At 27.8% G+C, this 20,756-nt stretch overlaps 1 protein-coding gene across 1 annotated transcript; it reads left to right on the top strand.

Moving 5' to 3' along the window:
* The first annotated feature begins 3,159 nt into the window (after window positions 1-3,159).
* On the top strand, window positions 3,160-18,584 carry LOC113389160 (sodium-coupled monocarboxylate transporter 2-like). Its single transcript, XM_026626218.1, has 10 exons — window positions 3,160-3,312; window positions 5,008-5,285; window positions 9,690-9,912; window positions 11,905-12,045; window positions 13,496-13,625; window positions 13,693-13,890; window positions 15,590-15,751; window positions 15,830-16,008; window positions 16,083-16,241; window positions 18,262-18,584. The coding sequence occupies exons 1-10, from the start codon at window positions 3,179-3,181 to the stop codon at window positions 18,380-18,382; spliced, it is 1,725 nt and encodes a 574-aa protein (XP_026482003.1). The 5' UTR covers window positions 3,160-3,178; the 3' UTR covers window positions 18,383-18,584.
* The last annotated feature ends 2,172 nt before the right edge of the window (window positions 18,585-20,756 follow it).

The following is a 20,756-nucleotide window of genomic DNA, read 5'->3' as shown; positions in this document are numbered from 1 at the left end:
ATTTGTTAATCATGTGACTAGCTTCATATTTTTATTTCCAATTAATTTTATTCAAAAAATGAGTTTAGAAGTTTATTTTATGTTAAGATTCATAATACATAAATTTTATTCCATGGATTTATTTCAAATATTAATTTTTTACAAGAATTTTCAAATAATTTTACAAGAGTTTCACAAAATCTAATAAAGCTTACTAAATCATATACAAATATAAATGAGTCTAGTATGATCAAGAGTTCGACAAAGTTTTCAACAGATATTCCTAAAAAAAAATGATGTCTTCAAAAATTAAGAGAGTTTCTGTGTAGTTAAAAATATATTTCGAAAATATTAGGGTTAGGAGCATTATTAGGATTTCCATGAAAATCTACGTTTATGGAATACTATGAAGATCTAGAGAGATCACCAGAAATTCTATGGAAATTAAGTAAGATTCTAAAAAAAAATCGATATAGATGTCATTAGGTTCTGCAGAACTTTTAAACAAATCCAGAAAAATGAAAATAGTTCACATAAAGACACTTTAGTAGAAAATTCACTAATATCTTCTAAGTTCTGTCCTGTAAAATTCAGAATTTAAATTTCAACTTCATTCAAGTTATCTGCTCCTCCAATTATTTGTTATTTACCTTCGTTATCACTATCAAAAATTAATATTAAACCAAATTTATTTACCGAAATCGTCTTTTCTTATCATCTTGACTTGAGATGACAAGCCAACATCCATCCATTTAATTTTAAGAAGACGCAATTTGGAATTTCTAATAATTCAGTCAAAAAATTTCAGAGCTGTCGACGAGATGGCCAAGAAAATAGTAATAAAATAATTTATAAGTGGTCAAATTTATTTTGGTATAAAATTAAGATAACATGAAATGATTTTAAATCTAAAGTTGTTTAGAAAATATTAAAATTTAATATATAAATAAATTTTCAGTTTGGCTAATTTTGGTTTCTACAATATGTGAAGTGTGCTATTACCTTTGGTGTTAAAAATAAAATAAATTCTTTGATTCGTTCAAATTTAATTTTAGTCAAAGTCATATACAGAAATAGTCAAAATAATATGTTAATGTTAATTTAAAAATAAAATAGTGTATATATAAATTATTTAATTTTTTTTAAAAAAAAGTGAAGGTGGCCAACCACAAAGACTGAAAATAAAAATTTACCTTTACTGTTAGGTATGTAGTCACAAATTAATATAATTTATTATAAAAAGTTAATATAATAGTTTAGTTTAACAAGTATATATTCAAATTATTATTTACTATATACTATTAGTTTAAATAAATATATTTAGAATATATTGCATTTATATGATTTATTTTGAATAGTTGATACATTTGTTATTTATAATTTGTAAAATATAAATATAAAATAATTTATAAATTTATTAGAAATTTTAAATAACTTAATAAATTTTAGCATATTTATATTTTACTCCTATTACATAACTAATTGAGAAATGGTTATCATTTAAAAAAATCAAAATAAAATAGAACACAAATTTTTAGAGGGTGTTATTTTTAAAAGATATTTTTCGTTAGTTTTTTATGTTTTTGTGTATATTTTCAGTATTTTTTGGAATATTCAATTTGAGTAAATACTATACAAAAATTATAGTTTATATAATTAAATTTCCAAATTAAACGACAAATTTTAATAATTTTCTTACTGGTTTATTTAATTTGTAATTAAGTAAATATTTAGTAGAATTAATTTTGGATAAGTATGAATTATTTTTAGTTTTTGAAACTGTGGAAGTATTTTTTTGCATTTTTTAAATTCCTTTATAAATATTTTCAAACCTACTATATTGAAGAAACATAATTCATTTTTAATATCTGGTATATTTTTTGATATAAACTAAAACTATTTTAAAACTAATTGATGGAACAGTTTTATAGAAAATCATGAAATTAAAACAATAAATTTTGTCAAGGTAAATTTTTCTAAAAGTATTTTTTTTTTGTTATTTTCTTACGTTTTTGCACATTTGATTTTGTTGTTAAATATAAATTACTTTAAATATTTTTAACACTCATTTTAACACTTTTTATAATTAATTTACTATTTTTTGTTTATTTCTCTTAAATTTTTAACGTCAAATAGTTTTAGAATGAATAAAATGTATTACAACTAATTTTAGTAATATAAATAATATTTTTCACTTTATTCATTTATTTACAAATAAAATTATTATTCATAATTACTCAAGAATTTTTGCTTGAAAAATAAGATTAGTTCAAAAATTTAATAAAAAAAGTGCTCAAATCAAGTTAAATAAAAAAAATACTTTCAAAATTTTAAATTAACAATTACCTTTTTTGTTTTATTATTAATCAAATAATTCTTTATAAGAATCCTACTATAAATTTTGTTTAAAAAATTTAATATAAATAAGATTGCGTTTTAAATATTGTGTAAAAATATTGTGAATTATTTAATTAAAGTATTATAATAATAATTACAAAATAATTTATTTAATAAAATATGCAATTAACAAGTCTGGTGAAAAATAAATCTTCAATCGAGTCAAAAATAAATTTTGACAATTATTAGATTTAATTTATTGTCATTTGATTATTAGATATTGAAAAAGTACAATTTGATTAGAGTAATGCATTCTTAACAAAATCTAAAGCAACAATTATATTAAATCAAAAAATATTTTTGATAAAATTTACCATGTTTAGTTTTTTTTGCAGGCACGAAAATAACACTTTAAAGTTTGTCACAATAATATTAAATAGAAAGGCTTTTTCAAGTTAATATTAAGCTAACAAATTTTCATTTCGACAATATTTATTTAGTCATAATTTTCACTGTTAGTCGCAAAATCTGATATAAAAATTTGGCAACAATATTATTAAATTTGAAGGCTGTTTTGAATGAAATCTGTTTTTTTCTCATTTCATTTAATTATACCAATCAGAATCAAAATGACTCTATGAGTTACAGAACTGATAGCAGAAGGAAACTATAATTGAAATAATATAAAAAACTAAAAATAAAAATATTAGTAATTACAAATCATAACAACAATTAGAAATAACAAATCTGACTTTTAATATATTTATTTATTCCTATTTTTTTCCTTCCAGAAACTAACAAAACCTTCACCACAATGACGGATGCCCAATTTTCGATATTCGACTATACCCTTTTTGGGGGCATGTTGGCCCTATCGACCCTGATAGGGGTCTGGTTTGGATTTTTTTCAAAAACGAAACAGGACTCCACTGCCGACTATCTTATGGGCGGAAAAAGCATGGGCACTTTTCCTATTGCCATGTCCTTGATAGCCAGGTAATAATTGACCAGGGAAAAAGAAATATAGTCATGGGATAAATTATATATATATATATATATATATATATATATATACTAGCTGACCCGGCAAACGTTGTTTTACAAAGTAAGGTATATTCTAGAGAATCAAAAATATTAATACTTTAAGTGTATAAAGATGTGTTGTTTGAATGCTATATACAATGAGGTATTATAAAAACAATAAACCCCATCAGTTTGTCTATATTTTATCAATTCAATCGAACTAGAAGTTTTATACACTTTCTATAGAAAACATGGTTTAATCCAATCCAAGTATTTTTTGGTCTTTCGACTTATTGATTACGTTTCAAGTTTTTCAGATTCTTTTTGGACTCTGGATTTTGTGTATAATTGTAAATAATACTACTGAGCTTTTACAAAATTTACAAATTTCTGCTAGGAGAGATAGAAAATGAATTATTATTTCTTGCTTTTTGAAAAGCTTCAAGTAACATTCGATGAATTAAAGGAAATTTAATAAAAAGTATATATGTAGAGCAGGGCGAGGCACAAAGTTCCAATTTGACTTTGAGCAAATATGAAGTATATTTTGAAAATCAAACCAATTATATCGCAACAAATAACACGTTTCAAACAAACAATTATCTGACTACTTTCAGTAAAACTGATAGTTACTTTATCATTGTAGAAATATCCCATAGACGGGGTAACTTGTAGCAAACAAGTTTAACGACTTATTTGAACTTTAAAGGTATTTTACAAAATAATTACATTTTTGACTAATGTTGAAAAACTACCAACTGAAGAAAATACTTTTATTATGGATTTTCAAAGATTAGTTTATCTCCCGATAGCAAAGTCATGAGAAGCAAGGTTATAGCTGGTTATACATCTTTTTCCCTCTACTTTCAAATATTGTTGTTAAACAATTCTTAACTTTATTGGTTTTTGACACATCGATGGTGGACCTTTTTAACCCCGGACATTCATAAATTACTGTCTATTCTTCGATAAATTCTGGAGAAATATGACTGGGAAAATGTTGTTCGACAAAATGTCCCTTTGATCGATATTAAATTTAGGTTCTTAATTCAAATAACATAAATAAAAAATAATATAACCTAGAAAATGTTTTATAAATGCCAATAAGTTTATAATTGTACAAATGAGATCTTTTAGAGCACCGTGTTTAGCAAAAATATGATTTGCAAAAAAAGAATGCTACAACGCCAAAAAGTGCATTTTTCTATTAACATTTCAAAAAGTTGATATTTTGAGTTTCTAATAACACTTGAGGCCCGTTTAATAACGTTTTTGTGTACAAATAAAACTACAAACAAAACTACTTACTACAATTTAATCATAATTAAATAATATTCACGTAAGACATCCTATTAAACGTAATTGAACATCATCTGTCAAAAACGTTTGACATTTGACGTATTAGCCACCGTTCATTGTTTTATTTAAATTACGCTTCTACAAAAATTTATGTAAAGATTCTAAGCGATTTTGAAATAATCGCTAACCTTTCCGCCAACCTACTGATTAGCACGAATTTTTCAAGACTAAGGCTGGCCAAATCGGTTTAGCCGTTTTCGAGTTTTACCGAATCATTTGATCGAGAGCTTTATTTTTATATATAAGATATATATATATATATATATATATATATATATAAATATAATTATATCATTTTTTCCTTTTCAGCCATATATCAGGAATTACCCTTCTGGCAGTGCCAACAGAAATGTACACCCAAGGGACCCAATATTGGATCTCCTGCATCTCTGGGCCGATTTGTATGATAATAATAGCCTATGTTTATTTGCCGGTTTTTTATGGATTGCAATTGACATCAGCTTATGAGTATTTAGAGAGAAGATTCGATAGAAGTGCCAGAAAAATGGCCAGTTTGATATTTGCACTGAGTTTGATCCTGTTTCTGCCTATTGTTATTTATGTGCCTGCTATTGCTTTTAGTCAAGGTAAGGGAAAAATTGATTATATAATTATATATATATATATATATATATATATATATATATATATATATTATATATATTAGGGTGGTCCTTAAAATGGTCATTTTCGAATTTTCTTGCTCCCAGGGGCTCAAATGGTTCCAAATAGATAAAAAACAATTTTCTGAAAGTCTTAGCTCTTAATATTATCGTTTAGATAGAGCGCAATTCAATCAAAGTTTTGTATGGAAATAGCATGGAAAAATTTTCAAAAATTTAAGAAATGTTTTTTAGATGTAATTTAGCGAACAAATGAATGAATAAAACTCATTCATTTGTCGCTAAGTTATACCTAAAACATTTTTTTTAAATTTTCAAAAATTTTTCCATGCTCTTCCCATACAAACTTTGATTGAATTGCGCTCTATCTAAACGTTAATTTAAGAGCTAAAATTTTTCGAGAATTGTTTTTTATCTATTTGAAACCATTTGAGCCCCTGGGAGCAAGGAAATTCGAAAATGACCATTTTAAGGACCACCCTAATATATATATATATATACATAGTAAGAAAAGCGTTGTTCTACCAAAAAAAATATTTCTAGTATCTAAAGTGTAGTACAAAAATACTGATTGCGAATGTGGTGCATAAGCGTAAGGAGCAGCTAACAAAAAGTATATGAATAGGTTACCCACTGCAAAGCATGCTACATATGAATGTCCCTCAATAGTCTTTGCAAGAGCCAACCAAGTCTAAAGCTGATTCTATTTAAATTGAATTGGCGCATTTAATGTTTCAAGATTTTGATATATTATTACTACGCTTTTTATTAATTCAGTAAATTTTTGAATTACAAATCAATATCCGATATTTTTTTTTTAATTATATTGTTATGTAACATGCCCAAAGACTTGACTGAGATTGAAAAAAATTGAGATTGTGGAAAATTTTACAGCTTTGCCATCAATTTGGGTTAAAACATATTCTTGAAATATTTAATTGCATATTTAGTAAATAAAATATTTTGATAAAATCTAACAGCTAATCTAAAATACTCGTATGCAATAATGAAGTTTAGTACTCGATGGCAGATTTATGTCCATTCCACCATTATATAATACATTATAATATTCAAATATACATTTTTTGAGTTAAAGTAAAATAAATGAATTAATTTAAATAAACCTTACTGAAAATTAAACTATATATACTGCATAGGTGCATTGCTAATTATATTTAGAAGAACTAAAAATTTAAATTTAGTTTTATTTCGTGCTTTGAGGGGGTTGTTCTTTTTTTTGTTACAAAACATGCAAGGTATTTGTTTTTGTTTTTCTCGAAATGTATTCATCATAAAGACATGCGGTTTTTTTTAAACAAAAATTACAAAATCATAGAATATTAAGACATTTTTTATTTTTTTTGTTTCGCCGTCATTTTTTAACCAGGGGGCGCCAAAGTGGGCATTGCAAAATCGATCTCTTTTGCGGTGCCGCAGATAAATCCGTTGCGCATCGCCTGAAACAAAAAAAAACAAAACTACGTTGAAGAAGAAGTTTGAATCCGGTCCCCCTACCAGAATGAAAGCAAAAAAGCGAGAAGGAAAAAAATGGCAGCCATTTAAAAAAAAAGTGTCCAAAAAGGCCTTTGTTTTGGGACGAGAAGGTTCGCAAATTTTTTTTGCGTAATGTTATCAAGTTGTTTGAGGTAGGGGGACTAGGTATTGCAGTGGTGAACAAATTAAAAAAAAATGCAAGTCGATCCGACTTGTAGTTTTTTTTTAATTTGTGGCACCGCATTGAAAAAAGTCAATTTGAGAAAAACGTATTTAAAGTTTTTAATATAATGTACTAAATACATCATTTAATTTAATGTACGAAATACACGATGGTGTTCAAAGATGCTGACACATTAAAAAGGTCTTGTGCATGAGGTATTATAATGAAAAAGAGGCAGCTGGCATACAATAGCTCGCGGAACGATAAAAAAACGCTTTAAGAGGATCATACGTAGAGAGATATATATATCTATAACTTCCTCAAAAAATAGATATTGAGATGATTTTTTTTTTAAATAATTCTAAGGTTTTTAGCTTTCATAATATCAAAAAATCTCAAAACCGAAACAATAAAATATAAAAAAAAGAACAACCCCCTTAAAGAGTTCTTGGGTAAAATATAATTTTGACAAATAAAATTGTAAATTAAAAGGTCGTATAAATTGCTTTAATTTTGTACCTTTTCTTAAAGATCTTAAGATTCGTGTGTAAAATTGTCGGTGGAAAATCAAACTGTGTGTCTCATATATATTTTGTGAATGTTTAGTATCTGATTTTATGTTTAAAAAATATTTACAATGTTACTTTTATATAGAAGATTATTTTTTTAAATTTCAAAAATTCTGAATATTATATTACCAATTATATTCCAAATTTAGATAGGGTGGAGCACAAAGGTCCAATCTGACTTTGAACAATTATATTGCCAAAACCAAAACCAAACCAATCACATCACAGCAAGTAACACATATCAAACAAACTACCTGACTATGTTAAGTAAAACTACCAGCTAATACATCATAGTAAAAATGTGCTTATTTGCTGTTTTACAAAAACTTAACTCATGGTCCATTTTACCCCCTAAAATGGGACAACGATGGGGCAAACAGACCCAGTGTTTTATTATTAATTTTAATTAAATTTTACGAAATAATAGCTACATTATTCAACCAATGCAAGATATAAATTTCATTGGTACATTTTTGCAAAGATAACACTGTATATAACCTTGATGCGGTATTTCGTCAGACATATATATCAGCAGAGTTGGAATAACTATTTATTTAAATTATCTCTTATAAAATTATCTTAATTTATTGTTTTTTATTGTTTACGCCTTTGCCAGGGTAAAGGTTTTTACCCCACCCACGTGTAAGCTTTTATAAAGGTTATATTAAAAAAAAACTATTGAATCTAACTTAAAATTAACCATACATCTTATAACACAATTAAATAGCGTGTGCTTAAAAATTATATTAAGGTCTGGTAAACTGAACAACAGTGCTCACGACCAAAAAAACTGACAACGAAAGACAATATGTTTGTTATGAATTTCTGTTTATCTCCCGATAGCAATGTCGTAAGAACCAAAGCCATGGCTAGTTATACATATTTTGCACTCTACTTGCAAATATTGTTATTGAATAATTCTTAACTTTACTTGTTCATGAGATATCGTTTACGAGATATCTTTACTTTACTTGTTTATGAGATATCGGTGCTCAACCTTTTCACCCAAAGCCTGTGTGTAGTTTTATTCTCGTTATTCAAGAAAAAACAAAACTAGCTGTAAGTGGAATTCTGTCTTGAGGCAATTATGGCGTCGTGCCTTAAGGCAAATTGCTGGAACTTCCCGTACCGTAACAAAATGTTCGAGGAATACTGAATGTTTTCAAATAGATTATTATAAATATTGTAACATTGTCTAATATTTATAAGAATTATATAAACTGAATTGCAGAGTTGAAATTATTTATAAAGTATATTAGAACTATAGACAGAATTAAAAATCAAATTTGAATTATTTTTGATATACAAATAACTAAAAAAAAAAAAAAAAATGAAAACTTTTTTTTTCCAAAATCAATTATTTTGTTAAGACAAGCAGAAAGTTCTTTGAATCAATTGAATCTGACGTTTAGTTCTCTCAAAAACTGCCATTTTTTACATATTTAGCTCCGTATTTTCGAAATGGCTGGGCCTGCCTTTGCCAAAAACTAATAAACACTTCTCCAAACATTACTAATTGAATGTTTTTCAGATCATTCAAATCGGATACTCCGTTCTCTCAAAAAGTCGATTTCTATTTCTGCACTCTTTGCTCCGTATCCTCGAAACGACTGGATCTGCCTTTGCCAAAAACTAATCAGCTCTTTTCCCTATCGATAGGAATCGAATGCTTTTTGAACCATTCAAATCGGTTGATCCGTTCGACCGGAAACGTGACTGGAAATTTGTATCCATACATACACACACACACACACACATCCATTTTTTCTGAGGTATGCCAAAACGTTCAGAAACCTTCAAAACGTCGAGAAATGTAAAAATTTTCAATTCCGATTTTCGGCCCATTACAATAACTTACCCTACGGGAAGTTAAAAAACTTTATTTCTTAAAAATTACAACTAATTATATAAAATACTTCAAATTTAAAATATAATATAATGAATAATAATTGAATAACTGAACTGGTATATGTACTGGTATAAATTATGTATAATAATCCTCTTCGAGCATAGAGATCTCGGATCTTTTATAGGTAAAAATATGCTCTATCAGCAAGGTGGTTCGTGTAATTAGATGTAAGCAGTGTCAGCGGGATGGATCCCGTAACTGTGTTTAATCTTATATATTTTCTCTATTTCCAGTTACCGGTGTAAATATCCACGCAGTCACCCTAACCCTTCTAGTCATATGCGTTTTCTACACCTCTTTCGGAGGGATGAGGGCCGTCGTCTGGACGGACACGCTTCAGTCCATCGTCACCTGCGGCGCTATGTTCGCCGTCGTCTGGATAGGAGTAGCAGACGTCGGAGGAATAGCAGAAGTCTTCAGGAGGGCTGACGAAGGAGGCAGGATCATATTTTTCAAGTAATAATAGAAATAAAGTTCATTTGTGTACCTTAGGAACCGATTCTGAGGCACAACAGACCAATGTTATGGCAAGGCCATGTTGCGCTCCTACTTCTATCTATTATGCTACTGAATCATCTTGAGTACTGTCAAAATGTCATGTATTTGCTGTGCATTGAGAAGTTTTATACATAAACTGCAACGTCACTCGTATGTTATGAAGCTGAGTCAGAAAGACCCTGCTATCTAACATCGTTTTTTTTTTGACATAGGTTTTTTATGTGATAACCTGAGAAAAATGCCTAACTGCACAGAAACCACATGGCTTTTGTCAATACTTAGTATGGAAAGTTCTTCATAACATGGCCTTGCCATAACATATTTTACGCCAAGGTCATGATTATGTTGTTCCAAATGATACTAAAGTGTTACCAAGTGTCATCAAGGTGATAGTATTTAGCAATTCAAAATAGGTACTTATAAATAAAATACGCCGAGAACTACAGGCCTACTGAAAGTGGTTGAATTGATAAATATTAAAGTTTGGAATATTAGGCTTTATTTTCTAAATGCACAGTTAACTAGTTGGCCTTGAGGCAAGTTACATGAACTTTTCGATATGTAAATAATCAACTTAATCAATAAAATATAAATCGATTTATGAGTAATTAAAAGTATTCCAAGTGGATTTATTACACATAATTGAAAACGAACGATTACGTTAACTCGGAGTATTTTCTGAAAGCTAATTTTCAAAAATCAATAATTTTTGTAATTGAACCAGTCTCATTGAGAAACACTAAATGCCTTTTAAATTTCTGAAATCGGTTCAGGCGTTTTTGAGAAAATGTCGATGAAAGGTCTAATTTTGACAATGCCAAAACAACGATATTAATTTTTGCAAACTTTGAAATTTTTTTAAAATGATCTGTAAGACTATGGTATCTACCGTAAAAAAATCATAAAAATAGTCAAAAATATTTTTTTAACACTTTATTACAAGAAAACGGGGCGGCCGATCTCTACCAAAAACTAATCAGCACGATTCCCAACCAATATCTTTTGAGCAGTTTTTGAATTTCAAAATCGATTCAGAATTGCGGGCTAAAACGTGGACGAAATTTTTTTCACTTTTCTGCGATTCACAAAGAAACGGCTTGGCTGATCGTCGCGCAAATTTGATAAACTCTAGTCCACAAGGAGATACATCGAATGGCTTTTAAATTTTTGAAATCGGTCCAGCGGTTTTTGACAAAACGTCGATTAACGGCAAAAAATCTGTTCCCACACACACACATACTTTTTCCAAACGTTGAGAAAACATAAAATTAGCGAATCGGATTTTTTGATGAAAACTTAAACTTTTTCTTTGAGAAGTTAAAAATGTTAACGTCACTGTTTGAAAATCTTATTTATTATTGACTAAGTCGATCATATAATTGTTATTAAACTTTCTTCAAGAAAAAATGTCAATAAAAGTATATCTTGATAAAATTAAGAAAAATCGAAGTTTTATAATTGTATTGTAAATATTAGAATTGGTGTTTAAAGAATTGTCATTAATCCTCAACTCCACAAAAACTCATCCATAAAACCTTTATTATCAAAATCATTATTAGTCCTTTGGCTAATAGATTATAGTCTCAAATTGCAATAATTATGACTTTGGATTAAACTTGTAAAGACTGAAAAACCTTCAATCATCAGATACCTTAAAACGTAGTTAATATTTTTGTCAATTCTATTATTATATTTAAAATTTGCTTATTGTAATTATCTGTATCATTTTTTCCTTCAGGTAGTTATAATAGTCGCAAAGAAAGCCAAAATGTAAGTTTTTGCTTATCTTAATATCTTCTGAATATTTTGGCATACCTTAGAAAAAATTGATATAAGAGAAATCTTTTTATTACGGAAAGTTCCAGCGATTTGCCTCATGCCATTCACAACTAGTTTGTATTTATATGTAACATAAATATGTATTTATATTTAATATAAATATTTTTTCAGTATGAATCCAAGTATTTACCAACGAACATCATTCTGGAGTGTCAGTCTTGGACTGACAACCATGTGGTTGTCTAATCTTGGTGTCAGTCAAAGTTGTATACAAAGGTTCCTGTCTGTGCCAACTTTAAAGGACGCTAGATGGTAAGTAACAACAAAATATACTATAAACATACATTTTTGGAAATATTTCCATATCATTTCTTTAACCAAAAACAAAACACAGGAGAAAATTGGATAAAACATCATTAAGAAGTGTTGACGAATTAATAGAAACAAAGATTTATGAAAAAACACTTGGAAAAAAGCAACTGATGAATTTTCTGATTTAACATCATATAGCAACTTAAAAAGATTTATAAAATTACTTTTATTACTAATAATTTTTATTACTACAAAATTATTCACGAATTTTTTCAAACAAGTTCTGTGCAGATCCTTTTTTGTTTGTGTGTAACCATACTTGAACAAATTTCAATATATTTGATTTTTTTCACTAACATAGTCTCTTATTAGGGGTTTATATGAAAACCGACATTTCAGAAAACCGATTTTCGAATTTTAATTTTACAAAAAACCGGTTTCAACCGGTTTTCGAATTTTATATAGAAAATAAATTTTTGCTCGAATATTCTGTTTTTATCTGCAAATTTAGTGTGATTAGAGCAGAATTTGACTGAATTTATTTATTGTTCAATTTTATAGATAATAAACAAAATTATTTTAATTTTAATTAGTAGAACAAAAAAATAATAGTTTATATGGATTAAATAACTTTGAAAATATCATTTCACATTATTTTCACATATAAGAATGAAAATATGTTTATGATAGTGAAAGGAAAGGTTTTCAATAAATAAAAATTATACATTTTTAAATAAAAAAATCATTGAATTAAAATAAAAAAAATATTAGATACATGTTGAAACATACTTGTTAATATTAATTTTAATTTTGAAAACAATTAAGCTAAACTTGGGTATTGTCTGTTCCGAGCAATTTTAATTAATTGATTTTAAACATTCTAATAGGTTTTTTGTTTAATAAAATATAATTTCAAAAAGCTGAGAACTTCTATCGAATTGTTACTTAGACGTGTGCTTTGTTTAATCACAAAATTTCCTGAAATAAAAAATACTCGCATATTTGCGACCAAATCATGCTTAATTGTTTTTTAAGCCTGATATAATTCTTGTTTTTGTTCTTTAATTTGTGGCTTCTAGGGTTTAAAACTCTTTTTTTTACGTTTGAAAAAAGAAGTTACTTACTTCTTCAAGAAGAAGTCACACTGATTTAAATTAATATATACACTGGTATAAAAATCTAAATTATATATACAAAACATTTCTGGGAACCATTGCAGACTGATAAGATATCAAATGCTATTGAACCGATATGATTTCAAGAATCAAAACGCTTTCATCTATCTTTTATATTTGGCTATATTTGTCATTTTTATTTGAACAGCAAAAATCGACTGTTTTCACTAAAAAACCGGTTTTCGAATTCCACAATTTTCGCCAAAAAGCGGTTTTTAAAACCGATTTTTGAAAACCGACAAACCCTATCTCTTATCTATATATTTATTTTCTAGGTCCATTATCTACTTTACGATAGGTTTAGTCTTAACAAAATCAATATCCTGCTTCACCGGACTATTGATGTATGCTCATTACAAAGACTGTGATCCCTTAAGTACTGGTGATGTCAAAAAAGCAGATCAGGTGAGTAAATCATAATCAATTTTTTTTCAAAATTTTTAAGATTTATAATTATTGTTTTGTTTCCCAGATGTTGCCCTATTATGTCCACGACGTGGCAGGTTATATACCAGGACTATCAGGTTTATTCGTAGCTGGTGTCTTCAGTGCAGCCTTAAGTACAATTTCTTCAGGGCTCAACACATTGTCTGGTACACTTTACGAAGATTTTATTAAGGAATGGTTACCAGTTACCACTAGTGAGAAGACTGCCAGTAATATTATGAAGGTGAGATAAATTACAATAGAAGAGTTTCTAAGTTAAGAAGTGAGTTGATTTGCAGACAGCATGTTATGGCAAGGCTTTATTATGATATAAATTCGTTCTAAATATTGACGAAAGCCATGTGGGTGCTGTGCAGTCAGGCGTTTTTCTCAGGTTATCAGATAGAACCTTAGCTAGATACCGTACAAATGTTAAAAAACGATGTTAAATAACAGGGTCTTTCTGACCAACTTCATAACATACGAGTGACGTTGCAGTTTATGTGTAAAACGCCTGAATGCACAGCAAATGCATGACATTTTGACAGTATTTAGTATAATTCAGTAGCATAATGTATGCAAGTTGGGCCATAACATGGCCTTGCCATAACATTGGACTGTTGTGAGGCAGAATCGACCCATTAAAATTCTCATACAAATTTCTAAATGTGTCCTATGCTAGCTGTCAATTGATTTTAAGTTCAATAGAAAAGTTTCTAAAACTTAACGATTATCTATATATACATTTGACTAGTTGTCTACCTGACTACCCGTGTATTCTTTTATTTTTCCACCTGTCTACTCGTCTACTTTTCCAACAATTTACCTGTCGACCTAACAACCTATTTAACTTTCCACATAATTTTGTGACCACTCCTTTATTTTTTACCTATTAACCAGTCGACTTTTCTACCTGTCAAGTTGAAAATCTAACTACCTGTCTATCTAGGCCTGCCTTCATGTATGCGTGTGTGTATGTACGTGTATGTGTGTGTGTGCGGATACAAATTTTGTCGACGATTTCGGGAACACGAATCAACCGATTTGAATAATTCAAAGAACATTCGATTCGTATTGATAAGGAGACGTGGTGATTAGTTTTTGGCGAAGGCAGGTCTAGTCGTTCCAAAGATACGGGGCGAAAAGTGCCAAAAACAGTAACTCAGTTTTTTAGAGAACGGAGCGTCCGATTTGAATAATTGAAATAACATTTTACTTGTATTAACAAGATGAAGAACTAATCAAATTTTCATAAAGGCAGGTCTAGCGGTTTCGGAGATCTAATAAAAAAAGTAAAAAAAATGCCATTTGGCGGTCAAAAATGATCATTAGACATATGCACATCAAATTATCAGATATTTTATAGAGATTTTAACAATAAGTATAAATTTTGTTTACATTCCTATGAGTTCCGTACCAATGTTTATCCGTTAGACGGCAGTTAAAGCAGTACGATTGCTTTGAAAAAAAGTTCAGAATTTCCAAAATATGTCAAAATAAAGAAAACTTTTTTTTTTCAAAAAAATTTTTTCAAAAAAAAAAGTTATATTTTGTAAAATTTTTAGTTTCTCAAAAATCTAATTTTTTGAAGTAATTATTTTTCAAAAATGTTAATCGTTTTTAAAAAAATAATAAATTTTGGTACGGAAAGTTCCAGCAATTTGCTTAAGGCACGATGCCATGCGCCCCACTAGTTGATAGATTATTTTGTAAAAATTACTTTTTACAAAATAGTATATTTTTCCTAAGAGCAATTAGATATAATTCTGCCTACGAATTTTGTAATTACGTTTTATGCAAAAAATTAACTTCAGTTTTAATAAATCCTAGCTGATCCACTCGTCAACCAAGTCTATTCCTTTCACCAAAGAATTTTCCAAAAATTTCAAATAACTAATTATACTCTTTCCTGTTTCATTGTAAATTTTGTATTTTTATTTCAGCTGACTGTAGTAGTAATTGGAGGAATTTGCCTCGGACTTGTCTTTGTAGTAGAACAATTAGGAAGCGTCATGCATTTGGTCATTAGTGTCACTGGAGTTACTGCAGGAACCCTTTTGGGAATGTTTACATTGGGAATCTTGTTCCCTAAAGCAAACACAAAGGTAATAAAAAATCAACACAAACCAACCAAAAATAAACAATTTTAAAAAATCCATTTTCAATCTATTTCTATCATCCAGGGAGTTTTGGTGGGAGCTGCAGCAAGTCTAATCCTGGTCAGTTGGATGGTAAGTGGAGCCCAAATTAACATTGCTCAAGGTAATTTGAAGTTTCCTTACCTAAATATGTCGACTGAAGGTTGTCCTGAGGGTAAAAATACGACTGTGAATTCTGTATGGAAGACCCAGCATCACGATGGGTAAGTACAACCCAAAAAATCATTACAGAGATTAAACTGGATTGGTGCAGGATTTATGTGATTTTTTTTCCCAGGCATTCAAATGATGAAGTTATTGCACCTTACCGAATTGGTTTTATGTACTATTCGATGATTGGTGCCTGGTTGGTGATAGCAATTGGGTATCCTGTAAGTTATTTCACAGGAGGTCATGGGTACTTGGATAAGATGTTGCTGGCACCACAAGTTAGAAGGTGAAAGAAATTTGTTAACTTCCCGTAGGGAATCGTTCAAGTATTACGTAAGCAGATTTACTACAATTATTTACCCCCCCCCCCCCCCTTTGTCATCAAAAGTAAGCAAATTTCTTGCCAAAAATAGACAAAATAAGCAAATCAATAAACCCCCCGCGCCCTCTATAGTGCTTACGTAATACTTGAACAGCCCCTAGGGTAGTTATTAGGGTTTATACAAAAACCGACATTTCAGGAAACCTGTTTCGAATTTTAATTTTACCAAAGGACCGGTTTTAACCGGTTTTCGAATTTTATATAAAAATAAATTTTGCTCGAATATTCGTAATTTATCCGCAAATTTAATGTAGTTTAGAGCAGTATTTGACTGAATTTATTTATTGTTCAATGTTATAGATAGGAAACAATATTATTTTAATTTTAATTAGTAGAACTAAAAAATAATAGTTTATCTTGATTAAATACCTTTGAAAATAATTATTCGTTATTCGTACATCATTTTCACATATAAGAATGTAAATATGTTTAAGATAGTGAATGGAAAGTTTTCGAATAAATAAATATAATACATTTTTAAATAACAAAAAATCATTAAATTAAAAAAAAATAAAGATATATTAGATACATGTTGATACATACTTGTTAATATCAATTTTAGTTTTAAAAACAATTAAGCTAAATTCGGATATTGTCTGTTTCGAGTAATTTTAATTAATTAATTTTAAACATTCTAATTGTTTTTTTGTTTAATAAGATATGCTTTCAAAAAACTGAGAACGTCTATCGAATTGCTACTTAGATGTGACCTTTATTTACTCACAAAATTTCCTAAAATAGAAAATACTCTCATACTTGCGACCAAATTATGCTTAATTATTTTTAAAGCCTGATATAATAATTCTAAGTTTTTTGTTCTTTAATTTGTGGCTTCTAGGGTTTAAAACTCTATTTTTTTAAGTTTGAGTAGAGAAAGTTACTTCTTCAAGAAAAAGTCACACTGATTTTATATTAAATTACTATATACACTGGTATAAAAATCTAAATTAATATATACAAAACCTTTCTGGGAACCATTGCAGACTGGTAAGATATCAAATGCTATTGAACCGATATGATTTCAAGAATCTAAACGCTTTCATCTATCTTTTATATTTGGCTATATTTGTCATTTTCTATTTATAAGTGAAAACCGACTTCTTTCACTAAAAAACCGGTTTTCAAATACCATCATTTTCGTAAAAAAAAAACGGTTTTTAAAACCGGTTTTTGAAAACCAACAAACCCTAGTAGTTATAGTAATGGGCCGAAAATCGAAAATGAAAATTTTTGCATTTGTTGATGTTTTAAAGGTTTCTGAACATTGAGTGAGTGTGTGTGTTTTGTATGTTCGCATTTTTTCGTCCACGTTTTCACAAAACAATTGCTTTTGCGGATAAAACAATATCACATCTATTTTTATTTTCCATAAAATATTTTGTAATTTTGGATTAAAAATTGAAAAAATTACCCAGGCTAAGCACAGTCTAAGCGCCACTCCGGTACAAATGTTTACCCAAGTGCGTTTAGACTGTCTATGTACGGGAGCACTTTTCCAATTTTGTGAAAACTATTGTGAAAAATGTGAAAATGCCGCCAAGCTAAGCACAGCATAAGTGAAAATGTCGCACAGAGTTATTTGCTAATTCGTTTAGACTGTGACTATACGGGAGCACTTTTTCAATTTTGTGTAAATTAGGCAACTATTTATTTTTGAAATTGAATTCGAAATGAAATGACAATTGTTAATGTTCTGGAGATAAATTGATTTATGATTTACATTTGATTTGCTCAGATATAACAAGATAGCAAAAATAATGAAAGTTACAGTATTTGTAATGATATATTTGAAAACGTTTGAAATTTCTCGAATAATTTATTACGGTACGGAAAGTTCCAGCAATTTGCCTTAAGGCACGATGCCATACACCACTAGTTATATATTTTTTTAGATAAAATTTTCATTATTTTTTTCCTTTACCAGGTGGGCTCTAGAGCAAAAATCAGCAGAATACGACACCTTCGAAAAAGCAAATTCAAAAATGCAAGTTTTGACCAAATTAGACGACGAAGATCCAAAGTACCAGATGAAGAACATCACATAAATCAATCAAAGTGATTTAATTTAAATAATCCATTATTGTGCAAAGACAATTGTAAATAAAAGATAAGAACTTTGTCATCAAGAGTGAACTTGTCATGGTGTTTGCTTAAAGATTTGTGAGTGATTTTATTTTTGACATACACGTGGAAGTGAATTTGTTAGTTTAAGATTTAATTCTAATTTAATTTAGTGTAATTGTTGTAATTAATTATTTTAAGATGCTTAAATAGGTTTGTACATATTTGTGAGTCAAGTGTAAATTGTTACATTGAATACAAATTAAGAAATTAAATAAATGGTTTTGACGATTATAGTTTATATATTATAAAAAATATAAATTGATTAAAAAAAATGTCGTGTATCACAATAAGATACTTAAATGAAGAGCATCCTATGTACTAAATACAGAAATAATTATGAATGATTACTGCTGGTATTTTATTTTTATTTTTAATTTTTCCAATTAAAAAAACTGCTTATTTATTGCCATTAAGGCGGAACAAATTTTGACGGGCCAGCTAGTATATATATGATCATATTTCGACAAAAAGATTTTTATATAAGCATTCATCCAAAAATTAATAAGAAGAATTTAAGTTATATTAGAAGAGTTCGATACGTTTCGAATACCTTCCTTAGTAAATAAAACATAGAAATTTTAGAAATCGAAACGTGTGATAGTCTTATTATTAAAATTGTATTTAACAGTATAATATAAAAAAACAAATCAAAATTTTGACAGACATAGGTTATCACTATAAAATGTAAAAAACTCAGAAACATTTTTTTTTCATACGTTTCGACATGAATGGATGCCATCATGCCAACAAAACAAGAAGAAATGTGTGTAAAAATCATTTAAAAATTTAATAAAGTGTTAGAAATTTTTCTAAACCTTAATTTAAAATTTTTATTATTTAAACAAAGAGTAAGTGAGAAATATTTTTTTAATTATGATTATGACAAAAATAAGCCTTGATGATGGAACGTAACAAGTTCCAAAACGTCGTGGATAAATAAAACAAATTTTTGAAAATTCTGGGTTCAGAAAATATATAAAAAACTACTGTTTTTTGCTTTTTCTAAGATTTAAACTTCTCTCTAAATATTATATTTTACACCTATTAAAAGATTCTCTACGTTTTGCCTATTGGCAAGTTGCTGTAAATCTGAGTAAATATTTTGAAACTGATCTTAAATAAAATAAATGAAGTAGATCATTTGAATCAAAAATCGTTTAGTGTTTAAATAAAAAATATGAATTTTGAATGCAAGATAAAAATAAAAATAAGAATATAAAACAAAATAACAATACTATGGTGTCATTAAAAAGAATTATACAATTTATATGGAAAAATCAATAAAGTTTATCAAATGTGTAGTGTTTTTTGTACATTTAGACCATGTTTGATTTCACGCAAAAATCTTTTATATTTCCAGGGCCGAATTTTTTTAATAAGTTAAATTGTATTATAAATTATTTGTATAATAAAGTATAATAATAATTCAAACCGGTGCACAAATTTTGCAGGACGTTCCTTGTAAAAATAAATAAATGAATTTAAATTTTTTACGTTATCTTTACGATTATATTATATCACTTTTGACAAAAAAAAGTTTTATAATTAGTATACCATAGTCATACAAAAATGAACTATTGCAACAAATACGATATATTTTTTTTAAATATACAAACTATCTGTAACTATGGTCACGTTTTTTTTTTTATCAAATCATGGACAAGAACATATTTTTTTAAATATTTTTGAGACGTTTGATTTTATAATTTTTACACTAACAAGTTGTGGTTGATTAAATGAATTTAGAACATATTTAAAAAATATTACTAATTCGTCAAATTCGACTCTGTAAAATATGTTTATATCAAGAAGAAAAAAACTGGAATTCGTTAAATATGGAAAGCTTTAGTTCATTTGGAAAAAATCAGTTTGAAAATTCAATATTGTGAAAAATCGACGCAGAATTATAATTTGTTTAAATGTAAGTTATTTTAAAATTTGAAACTATTGCGATTTTTTTTCTATTAATCATTAAATTCAAATTCCAATTTAATACTAAATTTAATTGAAACAATTGAAATTGAAATTAACACAATTAATGTAAATTGAAATATATTTATAAACTTTGCTTAATTTTTTTTATGTCTTTAGCATTTTCTTATAAGTAATTTTTGTAAGGAACAATGTAAACAAGTGGATAAAAATTTGCACGATATTTTATTTTTATAAGTAATATTTTTTTAATATTTATCAGGTCAATAAAACTACTTTTTATTCTAATGGCGACTCTGTCATTTGTTAAGGTAAGAAATTTTTTAATAATTCTGAAAATAGTAATAATAAATAATAAAATAA

The sequence above is a fragment of the Ctenocephalides felis genome, unplaced genomic scaffold (genome assembly GCF_003426905.1).
Source record: "Ctenocephalides felis isolate EL2017-DRISC unplaced genomic scaffold, ASM342690v1 CF-g0.4_SCAFFOLD_03573, whole genome shotgun sequence".
Lineage (NCBI taxonomy): Eukaryota > Metazoa > Arthropoda > Insecta > Siphonaptera > Pulicidae > Ctenocephalides > Ctenocephalides felis.
Note: the sequence above shows the minus strand (reverse complement) of the source record. Positions and strands in the feature narration are given on the sequence as shown.

Coding starts and splice junctions, on each gene's coding strand:
- LOC113389160 (XM_026626218.1), top strand. CDS start 3,179: ATGTTGGCCCTATCGACCCTGATAGGGGTCTGGTTTGGATTTTTTTCA. Junction 5,286..9,689: donor TGCTATTGCTTTTAGTCAAG/GTAAGGGAAAAA, acceptor CTCTATTTCCAG/TTACCGGTGTAAATATCCAC. Junction 15,752..15,829: donor TCCCTAAAGCAAACACAAAG/GTAATAAAAAAT, acceptor TCTATCATCCAG/GGAGTTTTGGTGGGAGCTGC.